General features: G+C 42.4%; 1 protein-coding gene across 8 annotated transcripts in view; it reads left to right on the top strand.

Moving 5' to 3' along the window:
• TRIO (trio Rho guanine nucleotide exchange factor) overlaps positions 1–24,294 on the top strand; it is a 268,477-nt gene that overhangs the window by 104,232 nt on the left and 139,951 nt on the right. For all 8 annotated transcript variants that reach the window (XM_081872947.1, XM_081872950.1, XM_081872949.1 and 5 more), the window contains exons 8-10: positions 8,457–8,588; positions 17,826–18,056; positions 23,224–23,346. In XM_081872947.1, coding sequence (XP_081729073.1) covers positions 8,457–8,588; positions 17,826–18,056; positions 23,224–23,346 — 486 coding nt within the window. The remainder of the gene's footprint in view (positions 1–8,456; positions 8,589–17,825; positions 18,057–23,223; positions 23,347–24,294) is intronic.

The following is a 24,294-nucleotide window of genomic DNA, read 5'->3' as shown; positions in this document are numbered from 1 at the left end:
CTATATCCTTGTTCTTCCTCTGTGTGGCAGTTATCTTGTCCGTGGTGTTTCTTCCTGTCCTTGTAAGATGTTATGCCTTTCTTTCCCCCGGTTGTTGCTGTTATCTATCATGCCTTGGGCGAAGCTGATATCCCATTGTTGTTCCAGAAATTTCTCCATTGCTCCGGCAAGTTCCTGGTTTCTGTTGATCCTCAAACCTGCTCCAAGTCCCTTTGGCTTGAGATCCTTGCTTTGGACAAAGGATAAGGGCCATCGCTCCTCAACACATCCTCACTGTAGCCGTAACACCTCCTAAGGAACAAGGAAATCCTCGTCTTGATTTTGGTTTTTCTTGTTCCCTCCAGCAAAACACACACAAGCTGCATAGGTCTGCCCATCGTCCTCAAAGCATGGGCAAGTTGAAGGATTTCATGGCAAGCCTGCCTGTAACTTGCCTGTAACTGCTTTGGGAATTGGTGGTCACTAAAAGCTGTGGGTTAAACCACAGAGCCTAGGACTCGCTGATCAGAAGGTCAGCGGTTCGAATCCCCGCGACGGAGTAAGCTCCCGTTGCTCGGTCCCTGCTTCTGCCAACCTAGCAGTTCGAAAGCACGTCAAAGTGCAAGTAGATAAATAGGTACTGCTCCGGCGGGAAGGTAAACGGCGTTTCCGTACGCTGCTCTGGTTCGCCAGATGCGGCTTAGTCATGCTGGCCACATGACCCAGAAGCTGTACGCCGGCTCCCTCGGCCAATAAAGCGAGATGAGTGCTGCAACCCCAGAGTTGGTCACGACTGGACCTAATGGTCAGGGGTCTCTTTACCTTTACAAGCTACAAATAAGCTTTTTTAAAAAATGTGATGCCTTGTTAAGAGGCAAACGTACGACGTGGTCTTGGAACTCACCTGCTGGTGAGTAAAAAAGCATAAGCAAAAGCAGTTGTTTGTGCCAATAAAGTTCCAGCGTCTTGAATGGCATCATGATAGTTCCACCGTCTACATTATCCATCAAACGTTTTGCAAGGATTGTAGAGGATAACTAGAAAGCTGAGGACGCTGGGATGCAAGATTAAAATTAAAAGTTTAACCTGAGGCAAGCGTTTGACTAGGGTCTCTAGCTGCAGGCGTTCTCGGCTATTTAAAGTAACAGTTCTAACTTATGCGTAGCCACAAGTGAATTAAAAACCTGATTTAGTGAGAAGCAGGCATAAATGTTCCTCTTATCCCCTGGAGGGCTGTCTCTATAAGTAGAGCATGTCTTCCTTAAGGGAATGAGCTGCTCACTTGCAAACTCGGCTTTGAGTTGCCCGTCAGTTTTGTTTCTGTTAGTGGTGTTACTTAATTGTCCTTTTATTTAGCTAAACGAAAGAGTGAAATATACGGAGCGGCTCACTTTGACTTGCTGCGGTTGAAGTTTTGTATTTGACTCTCTAGATGTGATTTTTTTTTTAATTCCATTTTACAATTAAGATTAACATTCAAATGAAAATCATAATCATACACTTATAAGATTCCCTGAATCTTTGGGCTTCCCTTTGCCCCTCCCTGGGTTCCATTGTAAGTCTTTTTTCATCTGTGTTGTATAATGTTCTCCATTTATCAGTTAACTTTCATTTTTATCACAGTTCTTGTTACGTTACAAGTGTTCTTAAAATCCTGCCAATGTTTTTAATTGTTTACGGTGTTCTTTAAGGTAACTTATAAATATCCCCCATTCTTTATTAAATTGGTTGTCTTCTTGATTTTTGATCTTCCCAGTCATTTTTGCGATTTTAGCATAGTCCATCATCTTTATCAGCCATTCTTCTCTGGTAGGGACTTTGTCTTCCTTCCATCTCTAGGCCAAAAGTAACCTCGCAGCTGTTGTTGCATACATAAATAGTATTTTCTGCTCCTTTGGTATTTCTGCACCTAAAATTCCTAACCAAAAGGCTTCTGGTATTTTCACAAAAGGTTATTTTAAATGTTTTTTTTTTAATTCATTTTAAATTATTTCCCAGAATGCTTTAGTGATCTTGCACGTCCACCACATATGAAAGAAGGTGCCTTCCTTCTCTTTACACTTCCAACACGTGTTTGTAGCAGTTCTATACATTTTTGCTAGTTTAGTAGGAGTGATTTAGCCCATCAAACAGCGAAGAGGACCAGATTAAAGGAGAGCAGGCGTCTCTATACCTTCAGTAGTTGTGAAGAATAGTCAATATTTCATATAGTTCTAGAAGAACTATATGAAATATTGCAGAAAAGATTTATGAGACTGGATTTTAAGCTATGGGTTATTAGAAGTAATAGTTAGGATAACAAATGTAAGATTAAGAGATGAGGTTTGAAAATCATTAGACGTGGTTGATGGAAGTCTCAGGCTAAAATAGCCAAAATGTTGCATGAGATGAGATGATATGTTCTGTTTGGAAAATATATGTAAAAACTAATAAAAATGTACCGTATATTAAGAAATAATAATACTCAATTCTGGCAGGGGCAGCTTCTTAAAATAGCTGCACATAAAAATGCTGCAACCTGCCAAGGTAGTATATTAATCTTGTTTTTAAGTTGTATTCATTCAACTTGTTTTTATTATTGCTTATTGCTTGTTAGCCACCCTGAGCTTGTTAGCCACCCCTTGGCTGTGGAGGGCGGGGTATAAATAAAATTTATTATTATTATTATATTGCTATTAGTAGAGCAAAAGAGGGATGAATGTGGCACAGATGGGAGACTTTGTACCAAAACTGAACATGGAACTGGGTTGATTTTGCTTGTTGTGGAGCAGTGGCTAATAAGACATGGAAGACCCAGATTCAAATCCTACCTCACCTAAAGGAAAGCCCTGAGCAGGTACACTATCTCTTGCAGAGAGAACTGAGGTCCTGAGTTCAGATATCACAACCTGCCCAGGGCTGCTGTATGGGGATGATGATAAATGCTAAGTGTTTGGGGGAGGGATCATAGCTTAGAATACATGGTTTGCATGCAAAAAGTCAGTTCTTGGGGTCTTTAGCAGAAAAGCTGACCAGACTGGGAAAGAGAGAGACCTCGAAGACAGTTGCCAGTTGGGGTAGATGGCATTGGACTGGACCCAATGGCAGGTTCTTCATCTGTCATCTTCAAGGGGTTTGGTGCTTACCTATGTTGTGAGTTCAGATATTGGCGATGGGTTCGGTCTACCAGGAGGCAGGTTCCTCCGTAAAGCCAGTCAGTTTCCCCTCCTTCTGCTGGAGATAGTTGAGGGTTTTAGGATCTGGTTTGCTTCCCAGTTCTGGGCCATGATTCCCTGGCTACTGCTGCTGCTTTTTAGTAGATCCTATGAGATTAAAATAACACCATAAGGAATTTGGGTGACAGGAATGCATGCCACTTAGGCCTATAAGGGATGCATATGATGGTCTGCATACAGCAAGGGTCAGCAAACTTTTTGAGCAGGGGGCCTTGTGGGGGGCCGGACTATACTTTTTTGGGGGAAATGAACGAATTCCTATGCCCCACAAATAACCCAGAGATACATTTTAAATAAAAGCACACATTCTACTCATGTAGAAACATGCTGATTCCCAGACCGTGCATGGACCAGATTTATTTATTTTTTATATATCATAACAAAATCTCATAACTTCTTTGGACTTCCTCACGTCTCCTGCTCCCACTTACATCGTTGAAAAAATTTTTCAAGCAAATTATCATCTTGTTTACAATCTTATTTCCACTCATTTAAATATAATCTAACAATTCTCCAAAAGGTTTATGTTTTCCTTAATCTCACTTATCATCAAATTCCAGTCTAATTTAGTGGTGGTCAATTATTTTATGATCAAGCATCCTTCTTAACATTCAACCAAATTACAATATTTTTGTAAATAAATCTTAAATTTCTTCCAATCTTCTTCAATCCTTTCTTCTCCCAGGTCTCGGATTCTGCCAGTCATCTCCGCCAATTGCATATAGTCCATCAGCTGCATCTGCCACTCTTCCAGTGTGGGTAGATCTTGAGTTTTCCAGTTCTTTTATATATATATATATATATATATATATATATATATATATATATATATATATAATTTTTATTAAGATTTTTGAATACAAATACCAAATAATAAACAATCTTATTTTTAACACAACGTAGTTTCATCATTTCTTTGGACTCCCTCACGTCTCCCGCTCCCATTTACATCGTTAAAAGGTTTTTCCAAGCAAATTATCGACTTGTTTACGATCTTATATCCACTCATTTAAATATAATCTAGCAATTCTCCAAAAAAATTTATGTTTTCTTTAATCTCACTTATCATCAAATTCAAATCTAATTTAGTGGTGGCCAATTTTTTTATAATCTAGCATCCTTCTTAACATTCAACCAAATTACAATATTTTTGTAAATACATCTTAAATTTCTTCCAATCTTCCTCAATCCTCTCTTCTCCCAGGTCTCGGATTCTGCCAGTCATCTCGGCCAGTTGCATATAGTCCATCAGCTGCATCTGCCACTCTTCCAGCGTGGGTAGATCTTGAGTTTTCCAGTTTTTAGCAATGAGTATCCTTGCTGCCGTTGTTGCATACATAAAAAATGTTCGATCCTTCTTTAGCACCTTCTGGCCGACAATGCCCAGAAGGAAGGCCTCTGGTTTCTTAGTGAAGGTATATTTAAATACCTTTTTCAGTTCATTATATATCATTTCCCAGAAGGCCTTCACCTTAGGGCATGTCCACCAGAGGTGAAAGAATGTTCCTTCATTTTCTTTACATTTCCAACATTTATTATCAGACGAATGGTATATTTTGGCAAGTTTAACTGGGGTCATGTACCATCTATATATCATTTTCATTACATTTTCCTTCAGAGCATTACATGCGGTGAAGTTCAGCCCAGTGGTCCACAACCTTTCCCAATCCTCAAACATAATGTTATACCCAATGTCCTGTGCCCACTTTATCATAGCCGATTTAACCATTTCGTCTTGTGTATTCCATTTTAACAGCAAGTTATACATTCTAGATAGTACCTTAGTCTTTGGTTCTAACAATTCTGTTTCTAGCTTCGATTTCTCCACCTGGAACCCTAACTTTTTATCATTTTTGAAAACTTCTTTAATCTGAGCGTAATGTAACAAGTCTCGCACTTTATCCTTCATTTTCTCCAAACTCTGCAATTTCCAATTGTCTCCATCTTTTTCTAATATTTCCCAATATTTTGGCCATTTGGCCTCCATATTGGGTCTTTTTCGGGCCTTAGCTTCCAGAGGCGAAAGCCACCTCGGAGTCTTGTTTTCCAATAAGTCTTTGTATTTTGTCCAGACATTAAATACTGCTTTCCTAACAATATGGTTCTTAAAGGCCTTATTGATCTTAACCTTGTCATACCATAAGTATGCATGCCAATGAGTTTTCCAGTTCTTAGCGATGAGTATCCTTGCTGCCGTTGTTGCATACATAAAAAATGTTCGGTCCTTCTTTAACACCTTCTGGCCGACAATACCCAGGAGGAAGGCTTCTGGTTTCTTAGTGAAGGTATACTTAAATACCTTTTTCAACTCATTATATATCATTTCCCAGAAGGCCTTCACTTTAGGGCAAGTCCACCAGAGGTGAAAGAATGTTCCTTCATTTTCTTTACATTTCCAACATTTATTATCAGACAAATGGTATATTTTGGCAAGTTTAACTGGGGTCATGTACCATCTGTATATCATTTTCATTACATTTTCCTTCAGAGCATTACATGCGGTGAAGTTCAGCCCAGTGGTCCATAACCTTTCCCAGTCCTCAAACATAATGTTATGCCCAATGTCCTTTGTATTTTGTCCAGACGTTGAATACTGCTTTCCTGACAATATGGTTTTTAAAGGCCTTATTGATCTTAACTTTGTCATACCATAGGTATGCATGCCAACCAAAAGCATTGTTAAAACCTTCCAGATCCAGTACGTCAGTGTCCTCGAGAAGTAGCCAATCTTTTAGCCAGCAGAAAGCTGCGGCTTCATAGTACAGCTTTAAGTCTGGCAGGGCAAAGCCCCCTCTTTCTTTCGCATCAGTTAATATCTTAAACTTAATTCTGGGCTTTTTGCCCTGCCAGACAAATTTAGAAATATCTCTCTGCCACTTCCGGAAGCACTCCGTCTTGTCCACAATTTGCAATGTTTGAAACAAAAACAACATCTTTGTCAATACATTCATCTTAATAGCAGCAATTCGGCCTAACAAAGAAAGCTTCAATTTTGTCCAACTGTCCAAGTCTCTCTTAATTTCAGACCAACATTTTTCATAATTATCCTTAAATAGACTCAGATTTTTTGCTGTTATGTTTAGCCCTAGGTACTTTACTTTTTTTACCATAGTTAATTCTGTTTCTCTCTGAAACCGTTCTGACTCTATGTCTGTCAAATTTTTCCCCAGCACCTTAGTTTTCTGTTTATTTAGTTTAAATCCCGCCACCCGACCAAAGTCTTGAATCAATTGCAATACTCTTTTCGTACTAGGTCAAAACTAGGTCATCTGCAAAAGCTTTAAGTTTATATTGTTTCGCTCCGACCTGAATCCCTTGCACCAACCGGTCCCCTCTGATCATATTCAAGAGCACCTCCAGAACCGAAATAAATAACAGAGGGGAAATCGGGCAGCCTTGTCGTGTTCCTTTTTCAATATTAAACTCTTCTGTAACCACATTGTTAACTATCAGTTTTGCCTTTTGTTCTGAATATATTGCATCAATTCCATTCTCAAAACCCCGTCCCACTCCCATTTCTTTTAGATTTCCCTTCATAAATTTCCAAGAGATATTATCAAAGGCCTTCTCCGCATCTATAAAAATTAACACTGCTTTTGTATTTATGTCTGTTTGCAAAAGTTCTAAAATGTCAATAATGTTCCTTGTGTTAGCAAACATGTGTCTACCTGGGAGAAAGCCTGCCTGATCGTTATGAATTACTTCATTTAAAACTCTTTTAAGTCTGCTTGCCAAAACGTCAGCAAATATTTTGTAATCCACATTTAAAAGGGGACGATAGTTCTTGAGTTGTGTCTTTTCAGTTTCTGATTTTGGTATCAATGTGATAAAAGCTTCCTTCCACGATTCCGGCGCCTTCTTTCCCTCCATAATTTCATTGCTGACCTCCATCAATGGTTGTATCAAATAGTCTCTTAATGTCTTATAATACTTGGAGGTCAGGCCATCTGGCCCTGGAGATTTGCCCAGTTTCATGTTCTGAATGGCTTGTTCGATCTCTTGTCGTGTTATTTTGCTGTTCAGGAGTGATCTATTTTCTTGTGACAGTTTTTTAAGTCCATTTTTTCCCAAAAATTGTTTAATCTCAACCTCATCCTGCGGCCCTTGAGTGTATAATTTTTTGAAATATTTCTGAAAACACTTTCTAATCTCCACGGGGTGTGCATGGACCAGATTTAGAAGTTGATTGGGCCGGATCCGGCCCCTGGGCCTTAGTTTGCCTACCCATGACATCCAGCCTTCTTTCTCATTCCTGGTTTGCGTTATAGTGCTTGCCTTATAGTACTAATGCCAGTTTGAGCATGGTTCTGTTTCACAAGCAAAAGTTTGCATTGCATAATTTCAGAACAAAAAGGGTGAATCGCTTGCAGCCAACTTGCTATTGGACAATGCGTCTACCGTCCCCCAAGTGCGCCTGGTCGTTGTAGCATGAGTGCCCAATTGATTAAGAGGGAGAGACTTTCTATTTTCTTTCAGTGTTCTCCTCTGTGTAAAATAGAGGAGAAATAAAAATAGAACATGTAGGCGGAGTCTGGGACTAATTGAATTAGCCTTATTAAGGCATCGTTTTGCTGTGTGCTTAATTGTAGTGCTTTCGCCACAGGAAAACAGGCTACGAATTATAAGCTAACACCATGACTCTGTATGTTAGGGAGCGTGTTAACAGTGAGGATGATCGGACTGCCTGATCCGACAGGATTTTCTCCTGCCAGAAATTGCAGCTAAACCCTTTAAAGATTTTTGGATGCATTTAGAACTGTCCTGTTTCGCATGTCAATTGAGGTTTGGCTTCGGATTGTTTTAGTGCTTCCATATGTGTTTGTTTCCTCTCCCAAGCCCCTCCACAGCTTAACAAAAGAGCTCTCATTTTACTCAAGCCATGTTTCTCCCCCCCCCTTCTTTTACAACTGTCTCTCCATTGCAGAGGATAGCAAAATAAACGTGTAATTCTTCTTACTTCTTTTTTTTCTGAAGGCATCCTATTCTTTGATCTGGATTAAGCAAGGGCAGAAACGAATCTGAATTCATGCTAGTAGCTAGCCGAAGAGGTTCCTAAGGCATTCCTGCTATTCCTCATAGACTTGAGCGTTTTCTGGATAGAAGAGCGCAGGGTTTTAAAGGCAGGCGGATAAAAAGCTTGCCTTCAGGAGGGCTAGTTTGCTCCTTGATTCACCCTTGTTTGTCTCATGTTATGCACGAAGCCTAATGCAATCTCTCAATTTACATTCTGGTGCAAATAACTAGGATTTTCTTTCCTTCCAGTACATGAGTAACGTGGATTCCTGGTGCAAGGCCTGTGGAGAGGTAGACCTCCCCTCAGAACTTCAGGACTTGGAGGACTCCATCCATCATCACCAAGGAATATATGAGCACATTACTCTGGCATATTCTGAGGTAGGTAACACCGCTGCCCCTATCTTTAAGTGGATTGTTTGTCGGACTTAATCTGATGCAAGGACTGCTTCGCACATTTCACTTTTTAGCACCAAAAAGCAGCAGTTATAATAACAGTTATAAAGGCATAAGCTTGTGGGGACTGGCGACTCCTTCATTAGATACATGTAGTGTTATCTTCAGTCGACGGCACGCACACGTGAAAACAGAGGTACTCGGGGCAGAGGAGAAGTAATATGTCTGTTGTTTACTTCTCTTGTACAGTGGTACCTCGGGTTAAGAACTTAATTCATTCCGGAGGTCCGTTCTTAACCTGAAACTGTTCTTAACCTGAAGCACCACTTTAGCTAATGGGGCCTGCGGCGGCGCCGGAGCACAATTTCTGTTCTCATCCTGAAGCACAGTTCTTAACCCGAGGTACTATTTCTGGGTTAGCAGAGTCTGTAACCTGAAGCGTATGTAAACTGAGGTACCACTGTAAATGCAGTCAGTGACCATTTTGTGTGGGGGTTCCATTCCTGGCCCCCGCATGCGTTGACGGGGTGAGCATAAGCCTGCCCCCTTATGCCCCTGTTCTGCCCTCTCGCTGCCCTTTTCCGGGTCCAAAAGGACCCACATGTCAGTCACAGGTCAATTGGATGTATGCAAAATGGTTGCCACCTGTATTTCCAATTGAGGATAACAGTTGGTTCAACTGATGAAAAGGGTTCTAGTTTGCAAAAGCTGGTGCCCCACTCCCTTTCCTGGAGGGGCCATTGTTTTTGTTGCTGCTTGGGTGTTCTGTATTTTATTGTTAGGTATTGTTTCAGCCTTCATTAGCATGAAATACTGGTTTGCTCTTGGTTGATATTAAGAGTGGGTTTTTGTTAACGTCGTTTCCTGTTTTGCAACTGTTGATTCATTTTCTTGAAATGTTGTTAACTTTTATTCCGCATGTCACTGTGCTACGTTGAGCATGGTTCTGTCATTATCATTATCATTTTATGTTTTTAAGAAAAATCTCAAAGCGGTTTACAGCACATTAAAACATCAACAAAATGATCCAGAATTAAACTTTACTGAAGAAAGTAAAATATGAAGCATACAGGTTCAAAGCAACGTAATGAACAGGAAACTAAAATATTAAAGATTTCGAAATAAAATGTTACAAAGGAGGTCATCTACAGAATACATATTTAACACAAACATGGTTCTATCAGCATGCAAATAGACTCATGATATTAATAATAAATACAAACGTGTTGGAGTAAGGTTACCAGATTTTTTTCAAGGAATCCGGGGACACTTTTCAACTTCAGTGGATTTTGTATGGGGACTGATTTGCAAATCTGGGGACTGTCGTCTGGTAACCTTACGTTGGAGAGTATTCTGCTTTTGCTACGACAGATTAACCCCGTTTTTCTTCCGGAAATGTTTAAGCTTTTTATGTGTACACAAAGATGCTGTGCAGTGCAAATGTCAGGCATTCAGTTTGCAAACGTGTGCGATACGAATTTGCTGATTTGGGAAGGAGCTGGGATTGGCTGCAGCTCCCTGTTGAGAGTGCATCTGTAGCAAAGCCAGATTTGCTTCTGTGTGAAAGGCCCTAAGGGCTGAATACTACTAGGGACATTTCATGCTGTTTTTCTGTGGGCTGTGTGCAAGCATAATGCCATTAATTAATTTGACTTGTTGCCTCATGGATGCAGCATTGATTTGATCATTCGGTTTGGGCCTCACAACAAATGCTGGCTTTGTTTCACGTTATCTTGGCGGGGAGGAGGTGCTATAGTTGTTAGATATATTGTTAGATCAATAAAACAGCTGACCTGTGAATTTCACCGCATTTGTTGAGAAGATGGGTACACTCAGTCTTTACCCAGGTTCCCTTCCTTGCTAGGGGATGTTGCTGTTGTTATTACTGTCATAAATAAATGAATGAATGAATGAATGAATGAATGAATGAATGAATGTTTCCCACTCTTCACCATAAGGTCCCAGGGCATATAGAAGCAATGAAAACAGTGCTATTTAAAATAAAACCAAGCAACCATCCACAATGGGTATCAGGTTAATTTCTGGTTTCCAGGTGGGTCACAAATACTTTTCAGCTGTCAAAGGCAAGGGTAAAGAGATATGAAGAAAGCAGAATGATGTGATGCTAAATGAACCTCTGTAAATTTCACAATTTGGGGGATACCTGAAAGAAGCCTCCTTCTGGGCTGCCCCTCCTTGAACTTCTCAGGTTGGTGGAGATATGAGGACAGCTTCTTCTGCTGAGCTTCACACCTAGGATGGTTTGTAGGAGAATCAATTGGTCTTTTGGGGAAATGTAAGTCTTTTCACTCTTCCTGGCAGCCTTCAGTCCCCTTCCCCCTGCCGCCCTTACAATGTGCTCTACCTTTACACTTGGAAAGCTTTCCATTCTGTGCTTTTTCTTCTCTAGCTCTTGACTACAGAACATTCTTTGCATTTTTCTCTTCCCTCCACACCCAACTGCTTTTTCCTAAATCTTCACAGTAATTGCTGTGGAAGCCTGAGAAGAGGCAAGTAGAATGATAGTTTTGTTCACGAATCGGGTAGTTGTGAAGTGTCCCTGATCCTCTTTACCAACGTCAGACACCCGTCAGCTTATTAGTGTCCCTCAATATAGTTTGACAGTGATAACCTTGAAGACTTGTTTTAGTAAAGTATTGGCCTTGTTCTGTATACTGGCCAGAGGAGGCATAGATCTAACCTCACTTGCCTATCCTTTGAGGTTGAAATGTTCCCGTCAATTTCTTTCAGTATCCATCTTGCCTGTCTTTCGATTAACTTCAGTGTGTGGGCAGGAACACTAAAACAAGTATTTTCTGTGCTTCTATTCTCCAACCGTTATATTAAACAAACAAACCTGTGAAAAACCAGAAATACTGTGTGTACAACATCCACCCTTATACTCAAGAGATCCAGAGCAAGAGAAGAGCAGTTTCTGTTTATCAAGAGTCAATCAGGTTGTTGGTAAATACAAATGTGACATCTCACATTCTTGTGGGATAGCGGTCCATCATGACTCTACCTGTTCTCCAAAAGCAAAAAATGCACCTAAACCTGAAGGAAGGTGGGCATTGGCCTTCCTCAACCCCAGCCCATTTCCTGCCTTCTTAATTTTGTCTTAGTCCTTGCTTCTTGCGAGTTAGTAATGTGGCCTCTCACATTACTATCTGCATGCAGCAAAGGGAGTTAGGTGGGAGTTTGCAATCTGCTCCCGATCTCAGAACTCCTGAAGGCTTTGAAGAGTAGGGAGAGAATTGGCATCTGAAGGCGCACCAAAAATAATCCCTCGTTTTGCTCAGTCAGTCGTTGCCATCTGTAGCTGAAATATGAACGCTGCACCTTTGACTCGGAGCTATCTTGGCAGAGAGGAAAAAGGACACTTCTTCTAATAGTGCATGTTGATACAAACTGAAGTCATTTCCCCCCCTCTAGAAGAGGCAGCCAACACCTTAAATGAGCCCCGTGGCCACTTTTTCTCTACTGGAGTCAAATGAAGGAGACGCAGGGAGAAATTCAGTGTTGCACTAAATCAGGCTTCCTCAACCTCGGCCCTCCAGATGTTTTCGGCCTACAACTCCCATGATCCCTTGCTAGCAGGACCAGTGGTCAGGGATGATGGGAATTGTAGTCTCAAAACATCTGGAGGGGCCAGTTTGAGGAAGCCTGCACTGAATAAACATACGTTCCCTCAATACAAGCATTTCCTATTGACCTCACCCTGCCCTATGTTACGTTCTGGGGGTCTTCCCAACCCCCTAGAGCAAGTTGGGGTGGCAAAAGAGGGGAGAAAACCCCACTGCTTTTGTGAGAACCATTGTAGTGGCTCCTAGCAGTACTACTTATTTGAACCTGGCCTTCAAAATCCCAGCCTTTTGGGTGAGCCAGTTGCTGTTCCTTCACCCCCAGTGCCAGAGATGAAATCACCGCTTTGCTATAATTTCAGTACATAAATGCGCTGTGTGCCATTGGCTATATGTGGGGGTTTGCAGCAGTTGGCGTCCAAGAAGCAGCTCTCTGTAGTAAGCTTTCACAGCAGGAAGATGCTCTAGGGCAAGAGTGTGGAAACCTTATGTCCCCCGTGGGCCAACTCTGACAAGTTGTTGCCCCGAGTAAGTAATGAGGTTTCTTAAGAACCTACCCAATACAGTTACAAAAGAATAAAAGTGTCCTCAAGGAGAGTATGTAGCTTTGTGTCCTTTTAAGGTTCCTGACTAATGCAAAAAACAACAACAAAGGGAGATGAGGTGAGGGAGCAGGATTGGAGAGGCAATGGAAGGGCGATAATAAGAATGATAATTTTATTATTTGTACCCGAGTCATCTGACTGGGTTGCCCCAGCCACTATGGGCAGCTTCTAACAGATATAAAAACGTAATAAAACGTCAAACATTAAAAACTTCCCTGGACAGGGCTGGCTTTAGACGCCTTTTTAAAGTTGTATAGTTATTTATCTAATGGGAGGGTGTTCTACAGGGCAGGTGCCACTACCAAGAAGGCCCTCTGCCTGATTTCCTAGGATCTCGCTTCTTGCAGTGAGGGAACCAGAAAACCCTCAGAGCTGGATCTCAGTGTTCGGACTGAACAAGTGGGTTGGAGATGCTTCTTCAGGTTTACAAGGATGATTGGGGTTGGAACGATCTTCCCTCATGAGGACTGAACAATGTGGTCTCTTGGGGACAAATAATTCAATACTTAGATTCCTGAGGGGGAAGGGCTATCTGAGGCGATAGGTGAATTTGAATCTGGCCGTTCATAGGGAAAGGGGATTTTCCAGATGCACTGAGTCACACAAGGTATGGCAATCCAATTTTCCCCAATCACAAATAGAGAGGGTGGTCTTAGAGAGCCAGAGGCAAGAGCCATGAACCAATTATAGTAGTGGACCCGACATTTGTACCATCCTTGGAACTTCAGTGCCGAATGCAAAATGGCGGCATCTGTGTACAAGACAGATGAAGAACACTTAAGAGATGAAAGCGACTGCTGATCAGTTTACCGTTAAAGCAAAGTCACTTAGAAGGGAAAGTTTTCACCTCTGAAGCCGCCTTTATTTTACTGCAGTTCCTTTTAATGCAGGGATGAAGGAGCGAAATAAAATCTGTACTAATTGTGCATCGCCTCTGCTGGCTGCTAGATTTATATTTAAAAGCAAAGCAGATACGCTGTTCTTTTTAGCTGGATAAATATCACATGCAGCATCTTTAAAATAATAAAGTGAGAGTCTTGTGAAAGGTGGGAGGCGTCAAGTCTCTAAAAATGTTTTCAAACGAAAAACCAGGATATTTCTGAAATATGGTGGTGTCGACTTGTTGCCATATGGACTGGTTAGCAGCTAACCTGTATTGGGGACACTGTTTTTCAACTTGGCATTGGCAGAAAGGCCAGAAATGTAAGCTCTGCCCACTCATTCACACCTACGCAAGCCCAGGCCCAGGCAAAGGGCTTTTTAATCCCATCTCTCTTGTGTGTGTACAGCAAAAGCAGTTTGGGCAGAGCCCTCCCCTTAATACACACACCAGCTGCTATGGGCTTGAACTTAGGAATGGGTAGCGCATTGTGCGTAATTGGGGGCAAAAAGGTGCTATCAAGGTGCTTAATTGAGCTGGCACTCTGAGTATGCCCTTGATCATTTAGCTTCCTTCAAGAGTAGATGAACCAAGAGAGAGAAGGCTTTGACAAATGCACAGGTGCTAGTGAACCCTGGCATACCTTAACTATCCTCATTAATATCAGGCACACTTTCCCTCTGTATCTGAGAGGGGCAAGAGCTCCAGATATACGCAAATACCCGACTCGGCACTCTTTATCAGTTTCCCTACTGCTAACAGGACATCGATTAGCCCTGGTGTGAAACTTTGAATTGGCAGTCCCACACAAATCAGGCTACAGTGGTACCTCAGGTTAAGTACTTAATTCGTTCCGGAGGTCCGTACTTAACCTGAAACTGTTCTTAACCTGAAGCACCACTTTAGCTAATGGGGCCTCCCACTGCTGCTGCGCCGCCAGAGCCCGATTTCTGTTCTTATCCTGAAGCAAAGTTCTTAACCTGAAGCACTATTTCTGGGTTAGCGGAGTGTGTAACCTGAAGTGTATGTAACTCGAGGTACCACTGTATATCATTTCAGCAGGCAGGAGGCAATTACGATGGCTGAGGATGTAAAAAATAAAATTAAACATGGGAGAATCTTCCCCATGCCATTCCTTGCACCTTTAACAACATGGTGCCCTCCAGATATTCTGGAACGGGGTCAGCAACCTTTTTCAGCAGGGGGCGAGTCTACCGTCCCTCAGACCATGTGGTGGGGCGGACTATACGGGGAGGGGGATGAACAAATTCCTATGCCCCACAAATAACCCAGAGATGCATTTTAAATAAAAGGACACATTCTACTCATGTATAAACACGCTGATTCCCGGACCGTCCGCGGGCCGGATTGAGAAGGTGATTGGGCTGCATCCAGCCCCTGAGCCTTAGGTTGCCTACCCCTGTTCTTGACTACAGTTCACTGTATCTTAACACCTTTTTTTTTTATTGTGCACGAACATTCAGACATTTATATCACCTAGCTGCAGTTTTTAGTGCTATTATCCAGTAATAGACTGTAATTTCTCTCAGTATTAAACAGCTATTTGACATTGCTCTTTCAGTCATGTTAATTTGGGAGGATTTCCCCCCCAATTAAAAACAAAAACTCCCAAGAGATACGAACATTGTGTTGAAAAACCAATTCTTTAATCTGTTAGAATGTGTTTCAAGAGGGAGGGAAGTAAGCAAGTCAGGGTACAGAGTCGGTTATTGTCATTGGCGTGAAGCGAGAAAGAAATTAGACCCCATTTCTACATAATGTAAAAAGGAGCTATGAAGATTAAGGCAACCATGTTTCTTTCCTTGTGTTCAATAAACTTTAATAAATTGTAACTAAAAGATGTGTTCACTCAAGCATCAGATTGATCACTGAGTGAAAAATTACTGCTGCCACCACTGTCATACTTCATATTTGGCTGTTCTTTGAAGATAGATGGGCAAAGGAACCAGGTTTACTGAAGACTTTCCATTCTTCAGACAAAGCCACTGCAAGCACTCAGCCTGGTGAGGCTGGAATTCTTAGCTAAGCAAAATGCATTCAGTTAGTCAAGCTAGATGCCGATAAAACTTTTCAATGAAATCGGTTTCGAGCAGACTCAGTTCCTGTATGGCTTCAAAATTCAGAGAGAGGCAATCTTGATTCTTGACATTCCTTGCCAAATATTTCTTAATGCCCAGGCCTTAAAAACCCACCACGTAGTCAAAAGCCTCCAGGTGCCTGTAGCAACTTCTGTTTTGGGGAGGTGTTCGTCAGCTAGAAGGCCTCATTTTTGTGCCCCCTCTCTACTTTTTGTGTGCTGTTTCTCATCTGCTTGCTTGGTCGCCTGTCGTATACAGGTTCATTTTGCAGAAAGGAAGCTGCTTCGGTGGTGCTTCGTATGGGTTCGGCTGGTGGTGGCACTTGTCAGAACAATTGTCTTCTAACCACACAAAGACAATTTGGAGGTTTTACCATTTAATGCTAAAGTTCAGCGATAATGCAACAGCTGGAACACACTGAAATACTTGTTGCACTTGGCCTAATGTGTAGCTATCTGATGACAGCTAACAACTGGCTGAATAAATTTATTTGACAACGATGGCACTTTCCCACAATTGTGTGATGCTGCATCTAAACCGCAGCCTGCCCGTTGCTCCTCAGACTTAAATATTATGTATTGAATGTAAAGTATTGACTTATTGAAACTAAGGCCCCTTCTGCACTGTAGATTTAAAACACTGTTATTGCATGACTTTGAACAATTTTGGCTTCCCCCAAAGAATCATGGGAACTGTAGTTTTTTTTTAGGGCCCTGAGAGTTGTTAGGAGAGGCCTGTTCCTCTCACAGAGCTACAATTTCCAGAGTGGTTCAACAATCGGTCCCTCTTCCCAGGGAACTCTGGGAATTGTGAGTGGAATAGGAGTCTTAGAAAGGGCCTGACTCTTCCACTGTATCCACACCCACCCCTCTACTTTTGGATCCGCTTCAATAGTAGATGAGATAATTAAATATGACCATTACCTTTTAACAAGTTATTAAAAAATGTCTATGGAATCATTTGTAAGATGAACGCTATAAGATGATAACCATATTTCGTGTTCCGTAAAGGAGGGGGGGGGGGAATCCTGCAGTTACTTTTAAAAAAAAAAATCAGCAAAAGTAAGGTGACAAAGCTATTTGTGTTTGAAAAGCTCTGGGTTTTTAATGGTGCCTGCTTTTATACAAGTGTACTCAAGAGACCATATGTTGTTGCTGCTAGTTAAATTTGTATACCTCCCTATACTCACTGGTTTCAGGGTGGTTACAACATAAAAACACAAAATAAAAACACAAAATACATAATAAAAACAACCCAGTGCCCCACCCCATACTCCACAGACCTTCCTTGTTTCTGTGTGTGTCTTTCTGCCTCTCTCCCACCCCACAACCCCCTGCAGCTTGGGGGATCTTTGAGAGCAGGAATGGGGAACCGGTTGTGGTAACAACAGCTATGATTATTTATTTATTTATTTATTTATTTATTTATACATACCCCGCCCATCTAGCTGGGTTTCCCCAGCCACTCTGGGCGGTTTCCAACACAATATTTAAAAAACGATAAAACATCAAACATTAAAAACTTCCCTAAACAAGGCTGCCTGTTATTACTATTACAGGACTGCTGGTTATTACTATTATTATTTAATATATTACCTGCCCTTCACCCTAAGGGCCCAAGCAGGATTGCAATGCTTTAAAACCCAACATTTAGACAACTTACAATCACAAAAATAGAGTGGGTCCTAAGATGATGATATCATCATCATCATCATCATCATCATCCAGACATGGTTGGACTACAACTCTCATCGTCGGGAGTTGTAGTTCGGCATCACCTGGAGGGTTGGGTCACAGGTTTCTCCACCCCTGCTCCGGAAGAAGAATTTATTGTAGCGAATGGGACTGTGGCTGAAAGAGAAAAGCTGTGCTCCCCTCCTTTGAACATAGTCGCCTTTTAATTCCATCCATAATAAGTAACGCCATGCTTCCCGTGCTTGAGGTGGAGATATTCTCCTTCACCGTTAGATGGGTAAGCGACTGTGAAATTCTAGTGCCACATCCTGGAAATTTGCGTAGCCTGCAGGTGAGCTCTCAAATTCTTGTCTCGCTGAACAGGTGAGCCAAGACGGGAAGTCGCTGCTCGACAAGCTGCAACGGCCTTTGACTCCTGGAAGTTCAGACTCCTTAACCGCTTCCGCGAACTACTCCAAGGCGGTGCACCATGCCCTAGATGTTATTCACGAAGTGCTGCATCACCAGAGGCAGCTGGAGAACATCTGGCAGCATCGAAAGGTCCGCCTGCATCAGCGGCTGCAGCTGTGTGTCTTCCAACAGGATGTTCAGCAGGTCAGTTTGTGGCTCCTAGGGTCGGGAGATGTTCTGTTGCAGATGCTTGCAAGGGGTTTTTATTTTTATTTTTTACACAACCACCTGTTTCCTATACGTTGCCTTTGACTAAGAAAAGAAGAGAATTGGGGGGAAATTAGAGTTCTCAGCCAGTGTGCTTCGGATCCCCTTTCAGTTAGCCAAGGGCGCTAGATGCAATTAAAATGATTATTGGGGGCGTGGGTGGTGCTGTGGTCTAAACCACTGAGCCTCTTGGCCTTGCCGATCAGAAGGCCGGTGGTTCGAATCCCCGCGACAGGGTGAGCTTCCGTTGCTCTGTCTCAGCTCCTGCCAACCTAGCAGTTCGAAAGCACACCAGTGCAAGTAGATAAATAGGTACCGCTGCGGCAGGAAGGTAAACGGTGTTTCTGTGCGCTCTCGTTTCCATCACGGTGTCTCGTTGCACCAGAAGTGGTTTAGTCATGCTGGACACATGACCCAGCAAACTGTCTGTGGACAAATGCTGGCTCCCTTGGCCTGAAAGCGAGATAAGCGCCACAACCCCATAGTCGCCTTTGACTGGACTTAATTGCCCAGGGGTCCTTTACTTTTTACCTAAAATGATTATTGACAGTTTATTGAAAACTAAGCTAAAATTGAAAACCAAGGCCGAGAACAAATATTAAATTTCCAGCTGAGAAGAGAGAATATTATGGCACACTGTTGATGGATGGGGATATTTGGCACTCTCTATACAGTAAGCCAGTAGTGCAGAAAAGAAAATGGCGGCCGATTCTCGCTGAGTGTTTCAAGGCCTACAACCTGAGAATCTTGTGCATCCTCATTGTACTTTCATATTACAGAACATGCACATGAATACTATACTTTCTGAGTTGTGTGCAGATGCAGCGGCAAGGCATGTATGATGAAGGCAGATTTGCTTTATATTTAATGGAAATTGTAAAAACAAAGAACAAGTGTACACCTTGGCTTCCACAGAAGGCCTTGCTTTCTTCCTCTCCCCAACCTTTTGTGCGGAAAATTCCAAGCACGCTCAGTTGAAGGAAACTGGGAGACTTCCAAAAGGAGGGTGCATATTAAAGGACTGAACTTAAACTTTCAGTGAGGTGACAGTTGATTCCCGGCCAGGTGACGAAAGAAAAGCCTAGCCAGGTATCTTGCATTTGAGTGAAGGGGGGAGATCACATGCAGAAACACACCTCTGTTTGCTTTTGGTGATGTGGTGGCAGTAGAAACTCTCTACCTCTCAACGCAAGTTAGTGGAATAAATAGGAAGATGGCATGGACAGGGCAGGTTTGACTGTTAAGTAAAAGACTTGAGCATCAGCCACCAGAGCTAAACTGACAGAGGAAGAAGCAGGACTTTGAAAACCTGTCACTGCATCGTCCTTACCAGCCAATCTCCCAGGACCTTCCAGCCTCTTCAAAGTAAGTGATGCATGTCTAGGGCTCTCGGTGGAGTATGGAGGGGAAACCCCTACCAAGCTTGTCAGGCAGCTTCAAAAGATCCCTTTAGGGACCTATTCCCCAAGATCATTTGTTGGCACCATGCAGCCTCTGACAATTATAAAAATGACTAAGGTGACCCACTAACCTGAAATGGCCTCCTTTCCTTGTTCCCTCCCCAAGCCTCACTGGCTTTCGTTTACATCAGGGGCCCATGCTATAGCTCTTCCCTGACAAATAGCGTCTCCCACATTCACACCTGCATTTCCTAGTGGTGGATTAAAAGGGGGGGGGGGAGAGGAGGAAAGGAAACGGTTTTATTTTGTCACCAAATTGACAGGTGTAATTTTGAAAGTGGCACTGCTGTCATATCGTTTGATCTGCACATACCAGTTTGTTGAAAGCAGCGGTTGCCTGTCATCTGCATCAGTGACTATCAGATGAATTAGGGTGGCTTTGAATCCATCAAAAATTGACCTCCCGAGGAATGCAGAGACCCAGAGTGATTTCACTGTTTGGGCAAAAGCGTCATCTGTTGTAATGTTTTGCCACTTTCTGTTCCCATGTCTACCCTACATGAATTCCCTAGGTGTGCAAGTTTCATATCCTCCTTACACACACACACACACACACACACACACCACTTAAGCAATTTTTATCTGGCCTGATAGCTCACCAAATTTTAATCAAGTTTGCGCTACATTCTCACCGACTGCAAATAGGTTGCATCTTCTCAGCATGTAGGATTTAGCAGAAATGGTAAGTTCTTCCAGATCTAGCTTTCAAGCACCGTATCTTTTCATCCTACAGCCAGGGACCTGTAAAGTAAAAAAAAAGATGAAACAGTATACAAAATAGTTGAAGCTTAAAATTGTACGTGATGAAAAAGCTTCATTTCACAATGGGTTTTTCTGCTGCCTGGTCCCTAAGCAAATGATGTCATCCGGCTCCATGTTGTTGGAGAGCGAATGTGGCTTAGAAAACTAAATATAAGTTCCAATAGCTATTCAGGAAGCTGCTGAAAATGCTCATAGCAAGGATATATACACACTCATAAAAACTACATCTGTTTCTTTTGAAGCAATGAGGAATTCTTAGATGGAAGGATTTTGGGGCAGACCAGGGAGACCTGCTCCTAATATCTTAACGATGTTGACTGGTTAGGAAATTCTGGTTAAGAAAGAACCAGGGTTAGTCAGAACGCCAACAGCGGCCTTAACAATGATTTAAAACGCCAGTGGGAATTTCTGCATGAGGAGAATTTCTGCATGGCTGTTCCATACACTCCTGACCTCTTAACCACGGTAAAGAGACCAGGTACTTTACTTACATTTGCACTAGTCTTTTTGAATCGTCATAGAAAACCGCACGCTCAATTCAAAATTATAGTGCAGTGTTTGAAGACATTCTTTCTTCCTTTGCGCAGAACTGCTTCCTTTGTTCTTCATTCTTCCTCCTTCGCAGACCTGCAGTTCTCTCTTTTTTCCTCTAATTTGAACAATGGTTGAACTTCTGGCTAATGCTCAAGGCTTTTGCTATAGTCAACCAGGGAAGAATCTGTAGAATGAATGTTTGCCCGAAGGCTGTATAATATCTCTGACTAATATAAGCAGAAGCGGAATGTCTGATGAATGAGGCTTCGCTGTGTTTGCAGACTCCAGGGTGGAAGTTGGCTCTCAACGTTACATGCAATTCCTGAAAATATTACTTGGACGGGCTTGAATTAAACTTTGCTTTTAAGGAAGAGCTCTTCAGTTGCACTGGAGCCTGCCAGTATGATGCATCTGTAGAGAATTTGTGGAGTAGGGGAACATCTTGCTTTTGTTACCGTCTTAATTGCAATAGCATTGTGATGTGTCTGTTGGCTTCAGATCCCAGAATGTTTAGCTGCTGAGTAGATTTTGATTAGTAAAAACTTTGGGGCCCGATGTGTATTGAAAGCAGAGTTCTTGCCCGATGAGACAATTAAAGCCTTGCATTTGATGGTTAGACATGCAAAGCAACATCTCAGGATAAGATATAGTTCTACTTAATTTCACTGGTTTTCAAATGTGACGCCTACAGGGAACGCTTTGTATGAACTTGTCTGCCAAGCAGGCCTTGCATATAGACCTTGGAGTGTGCAAAGGATTCTGGGGAATGTTGTAAAAGTGCACATTTAGTTCACATGAGATATTTGTTGGCAAGGCCTGTTACACCTTGCCATCACTGTATACAAACTGTGTGTACGTTTCGAACGGCAATTAGTGCATCATATCAGTAGAATGTAGTGTAGGTGGCCACAACAACGAACTATGAGATCTCTTAGGAATAATATGGACATTTTATATGAATTAGCATTTATGCAGTTAGTACTCGATGGGGCCATTGCCTTGGTCAGGCCACACCTGGAATGCTCTGTCCAATTCTGGGCACCACAATTTAAGAAGGATGTTGACAAGCTGGAACGTGTGCAGAGGAGGGCAAGCAAGATGATAAAGGAAACCAAGCCTTACGAGGAACGGTTGAAGGAACTAGGTATGTTTAGCCTGGAAAAGAGGAGGCTGAGAGAAGATAGCCATCTTCAAATATCTCAAGGGCCATCACCTGAAAGAGGACACAGCTTGTTTTCTCCTGCTCTGGAGGGTAGAACTTGAACCCATGGCTACGGGTTACAAGCAAGGAGATTCCCACTAAATGTCAGGAAGAACTTTCTGACAGTAAGAGCTCACAGTCTCCCCCGGGAGTTTGTGGTCTCTCCTTCCTTGGAGGTTTTCAAGCAGAGGTTGGATGGCCATCTGTCATGGATGCTTTAGCTGAGATTCCTGCATTGCAGGGGGTTGGACTAGATGTCCCTTAGGTCCCTTCCAACTCTACAGCTCTATGATTCTATGTAATTGAGAATCCTGGCATGTTTGGGGGATTTTCAGTTATGGAAAGTACATTTGATTGATTGATTGATTGATTGATTGATTGAAGTTCCTTTTATATTGCCTTTCAGGATCATAGATCCTCCCAAAGCAGCTTAGGAAAAATCAGCCATTGCCGACCTCATGCCCTCCAGTTGTTTTAAACTATGGCTGGGGACTATAGAAATGGCAGCTCAGAACATTGGATTCAGCAGCTCAAGCGACACCTAACCCCATAGGAAATCTTTTACTTGCTTGGTTCTCAAACCCTCCAAGGAGCATCTCTCCCTTTGGGGACTTGACAGTCTGAGGTCCAGTGCGCACGATACAGCTGCCGAATTATACTGAGTCCATATCTGCAGCAGCTTCTTTCATGGCCAGTTGACTCACTGTAGAGTTTTGAGAATATATTTTTTTTGACGTCACTGCAGACTTTAGCCAGAGAATTGCCACAAATCTGTGTGGTGGACTTGTGTAGACAACCACTTGGCGGATCGTTTTTAATGTAGCCTCTATGCAGCAGGTTTTTTTTTTTATGTGCAGAGGCCCGAGACCAGGATTAATCTGAGTTGGGAGTTTTAATAATCACTAGGCTTTAATTTGATTTTTACTTGGCTTTTATTTGGGTTTGGATATAGATCTATATACACAAAATGTTGCCTGTCCTGGTCTTTTGGGATATTTTTTTTTTGGGGGGGAAGGAATTTAGATAAACCTGGAACTTGATTGTGGTTAAATTGATCTGCCCTGATCGTTACAGCAGCAGTAGATGCCATTTGAGCCGCGTTGTAAGCATATAATTGGGATTCCTTCATGCTGATGTTTTCTTGCAGGTGCTGGATTGGATTGAAAACCATGGAGAAGCTTTTCTTAGCAAACACACAGGGGTTGGTAAATCGTTGCATCGAGCCAGGGCGCTGCAGAAACGCCATGAAGACTTCGAAGAAGTGGCACAGGTAGGACTCACCCATGAGATCTTCATTTTAGCATGTCGAAATTTAGCTTGTAAAATAATGCACTGCAAGCCTTGGGGGGGGGGGGAATGGAATAGTTTGGAATTTTGGCTGATATATCGTGCAAAGAGCAGCAGTCCCCAGAGCTGGGTGATACCATGATTCATTGTCTGAACCAGCATGGCATTCACATTGTGAACTTTTTGAGCTGCCGGTACATTGTGACTCCCCAGCCACTGCACCTCAAACCAAGAAGTTGCAGCTGACCATGATTTTAAAGTTGGCTTCTGAATCCTGGCTTGTTTGGGAGCCGTTGAAAGTAGTTCCCTGAACAGGAAGCTACGGCTAACGACATCCCAAGCGACCTAGCGAAAAACAGATCTGTAAACCGCTGATCATCTTTATTGAGACAGAGCTTTACTTTTGTGGTCCATTGAGTTTAATCAGAACTGTTTGTGTTTCAAATATAAAGCACTAGAATTCAGCCAGGAATTCGGCCAGTTCTGGAATTCCTTTCTTTCATTCTTGATGTTCATGGTGGCGGTGTGGAAGAACTATTCATCTAGGATTACTTGTCATTGGCATCTCATCAGTTTGGAAATAGCTCTTGTCAGTGGGTTCTAAGTTCTGTGCTCCTGGTCTGTGTCTTGTGTTCTCGACAGAGATTTGTTTTCCAAATTGCTAGGCCGCCTGTCAGAGCTGACCCTCCCAAGGCAGCTCACAACACTGCAAACACTAACAATTCACAATACAGTCGTACCTTGGAAGTCAAACGGAATCCATTCCGGAAGTCTGTTCGACTTCCAAAATGTTCAAAAACCAAAGTGTGGCTTCTGATTGGCTGCAGGAAGCTCCTACAGCCAATTGGAAGCCACGGAAGCCCCATTGGACATTCGGCTTCCAAAAATCGTTTGCAAACAGGAAAAGTCGCTTCCGGGTTTGTGGCATTTG

The sequence above is a fragment of the Podarcis erhardii genome (genome assembly GCF_964252035.2).
Source record: "Podarcis erhardii genome assembly, chromosome: 8".
NCBI classification, from domain to species: domain Eukaryota; kingdom Metazoa; phylum Chordata; class Lepidosauria; order Squamata; family Lacertidae; genus Podarcis; species Podarcis erhardii.
This window is presented reverse-complemented; position numbering and strand designations above follow the sequence as displayed.